This window comes from Callorhinus ursinus, unplaced genomic scaffold (genome assembly GCF_003265705.2).
Source record: "Callorhinus ursinus isolate GAN/ISIS: 27379988/994484 unplaced genomic scaffold, GSC_fseal_2.0 scaffold24, whole genome shotgun sequence".
NCBI lineage: Eukaryota > Metazoa > Chordata > Mammalia > Carnivora > Otariidae > Callorhinus > Callorhinus ursinus.
The window spans coordinates 3,364,935-3,367,636 of record NW_027397086.1 but is presented as its reverse complement, the minus strand read 5'-3'; the positions used below and the strand labels follow the sequence as shown (position 1 = coordinate 3,367,636).

The 2,702-nt window shown below is 40.6% G+C and overlaps 1 protein-coding gene across 2 annotated transcripts in view; it reads left to right on the top strand.

Moving 5' to 3' along the window:
* The window catches only part of NUP188 (nucleoporin 188), a 47,063-nt gene that overhangs the window by 5,889 nt on the left and 38,472 nt on the right, over positions 1-2,702 (top strand). For both annotated transcript variants that reach the window (XM_073905633.1, XM_025888010.1), the window contains exon 2: positions 1,379-1,433. In XM_073905633.1, the coding sequence (XP_073761734.1) occupies positions 1,379-1,433 (55 nt within the window). The remainder of the gene's footprint in view (positions 1-1,378; positions 1,434-2,702) is intronic.

The window sequence follows — 2,702 nt, the reverse complement described above, 5'->3', positions numbered from 1 at the left end:
TTAAGATTTTATTTATTTATTTGAGAGAGAGAATGAGAGATAGAAAGCACGAGAGGGAAGAGGGTCAGAGGGAGAAGCAGACTCCCTGCTGAGCAGGAAGCCCGATGTGGGACTCCATCCCAGGACTCCAGGATCATGACCTGAGCCGAAGGCAGTCGCTTAACCAACTGAGCCACCCAGGCGCCCCTCTTGGGAGAATTTCTTAATGGTTACATTTTGAAATTTATTTTTTTATTTTTATTTTTTTAAAGATTTTATTTATTTGACAGAGAGAGAGAGAGAGAGAGAGAGAGAGCACAAGTAGGCAGAGAGGCAGGCAGAGGGAGAGGGAGAAGCAGGCTCCCCACCAAGCAAGTATCCCGATGCGGGGCTCGATCCCAGGACCCTGGGACCATGACCTGAGCCGAAGGCAGCTGCCCAACCAACTGAGCCACACAGGCGCCCCTACATTTTGAAATTTAGTTCTAGACTTTAAAAAACCCCATAACGTGTTTCCTGAAGTTCCAAAGGCATGGATGAGGGAAGGAACTTGGGTAAATACATGGTGGAGAGTATATTTGAAGAGCTCATGGGGGACAGGGACTAAAATGTGTTTTTATGTGTCTTGCACGACATGTGGCACCTAGTGGCAATTAATAAATGAACGAATAGAGTACCATTCATAATGACCATTAGACTTTACTTGATTGAGAAAGTGAATCATATCATGCATTTAGAAAATTTTCTGGAGACACCTGGCTGGCTCAGTCAGTAGAGCGTTTGACTCTTGATCTTACGGTCATGAGGTTGAGCCCCACATTGGGTATAGAGATTACTTAAATAAATAAATAAATCTTAAAAAAAATTCTGGAGATGACGAGGGGGCTTGAAATGTACATAGTCCTTTTCTAGATTCTCCTTTTTGGTCACTACATTTTAATGAAAAGGAAGGAGATAGAAATACTACACTGAGGCGTCTTCTTAGCATAGAAGATGTAAGATAATTCATTAATTATTGTATTACATTCTGAAATATACATTTCTTCATATTTTAATACTTCTGATGTTGCAATACATTTTATTATTGATGGCTGGTAGAACATAAATAATCATGTATCCTGCAATTAACAGCATCTTAAATGCATTAAGATATGGAGGCCATCCTCATTTTTAACACAGCATCTGCTTGGTTTAGGTTATATGTCAATTTCTTAATTTTTATTTTGAACATCAAACTTCTAAGAACAATGTAATGGGATTAATGTCCAGAATTTTAACAAATTATTTTGTACATTGAGTTTCCTGGTTTCAGAGAATAGACAAGATACTGTGAGACAGCTTAGTCGCATTTGTATAATCTGAAAGTGCAAAATTACCCCTGCTTTCCGTCATTTTTCAGGAGCAGCAGGGAACTGTGGACAATTCTGCTCGGAAGGTCAGCCCTGAGAGAACTGGTAAGTGGGTGGTGTTCTTGAGTGGATTTTATAGTTTTTTTGTAGCTTGTGTTACAATAAACCCCCGAAACTGCCTTGTCTTTGAAGGAGGAAGTAAACGCATTTTTTAATTCCTAAAACTTTATAAACGTTATGCATTCCCTGCTTTTCTCTGCTGAAACGTGGTGTGTCTTGTAGCGCAGCTACTGGTTTCCAAACCTCTGCCTCTCTTTGTTCTTTGGTGATTCCTTATCCGAAAAGATACCAGTGCTGCTCAGGGTTGGGGGACAAGTACCATTTTGCTGCCTTAGGCTAAGGAAAATTCTCAGTCCTTTTCTCTGTCTCCTACTTTACTTGCCTTTTCTTCTTTTTCCATGTTGCTAGCTCCATAGGTCACAGAGGCTTTGGTTTCTAGGACATTTCCAAGTATAGTAAAGGACAGTTCTTCATGTTGATCCTTGAGTGTTCTGACTCTGTGAGGGTAAAGCATTAAGATGACGTTCAATTATTACTATTGTTATTATGGTAATTAACATAGTGAGTATTATACCTTTTTTAGAGCCTTTGTTTTTTTAAGTAGGCTCCACGTCCAATGTGGGGCCTGAACTCATGACCATGGGATCAAGAATCACATGCTCTACCATCTGAGCTAGCCAGGAGCCCCTAGAGCCTTAACATTTTTGATATGCTTTCATCTGATAATTCTACTTCTAGGAATGTATCTTACAAGAAAGAAATCCTGAAAGTTTTGTGCATACAGCTCTTAACGATAGTGTTATTTATATTAATAAGGAATCACAGCTTAAGTATATCTAACATTAGAGGCATGGTAAATAAATTATTATCTAGCTACTTGATAAAATATGCAACCACTAGAAGGGATGTTTATCAAGATTTTCATAATAAGGTTAAGGGATGCCTGGGTCGCTCAGTAGGTTCTACCTTTGGCTCGGGTCATGATCCCAGGGTCCTGGGATCGAGTCCCACATCAGGCTCCTTGCTCGGCGGGGAGCCTGCTTCTCCCTCTGCCTGCTGCTCCCCCTGCTTGTGCTCTCTGTCTCTCTCACAAATAAATAAATAAAATATTGGGCACCTGGGTGTCTCAGTCGGTTAAGTGTCTGCCTTCAGCTCAGGTCATGATCCCAGGGTCCTGGGATTGAGCCCCGCGTCGGGCTCCCTGCTCAGCAGGAAGGCTGCTTCTCCCTCTCCCACTCCCCCTGCTTGTGTTCCCTCTCTCTTAAAAAAAAAAAAGATTTTATTTATTTATTTATTTTATTTATTTATTTATTT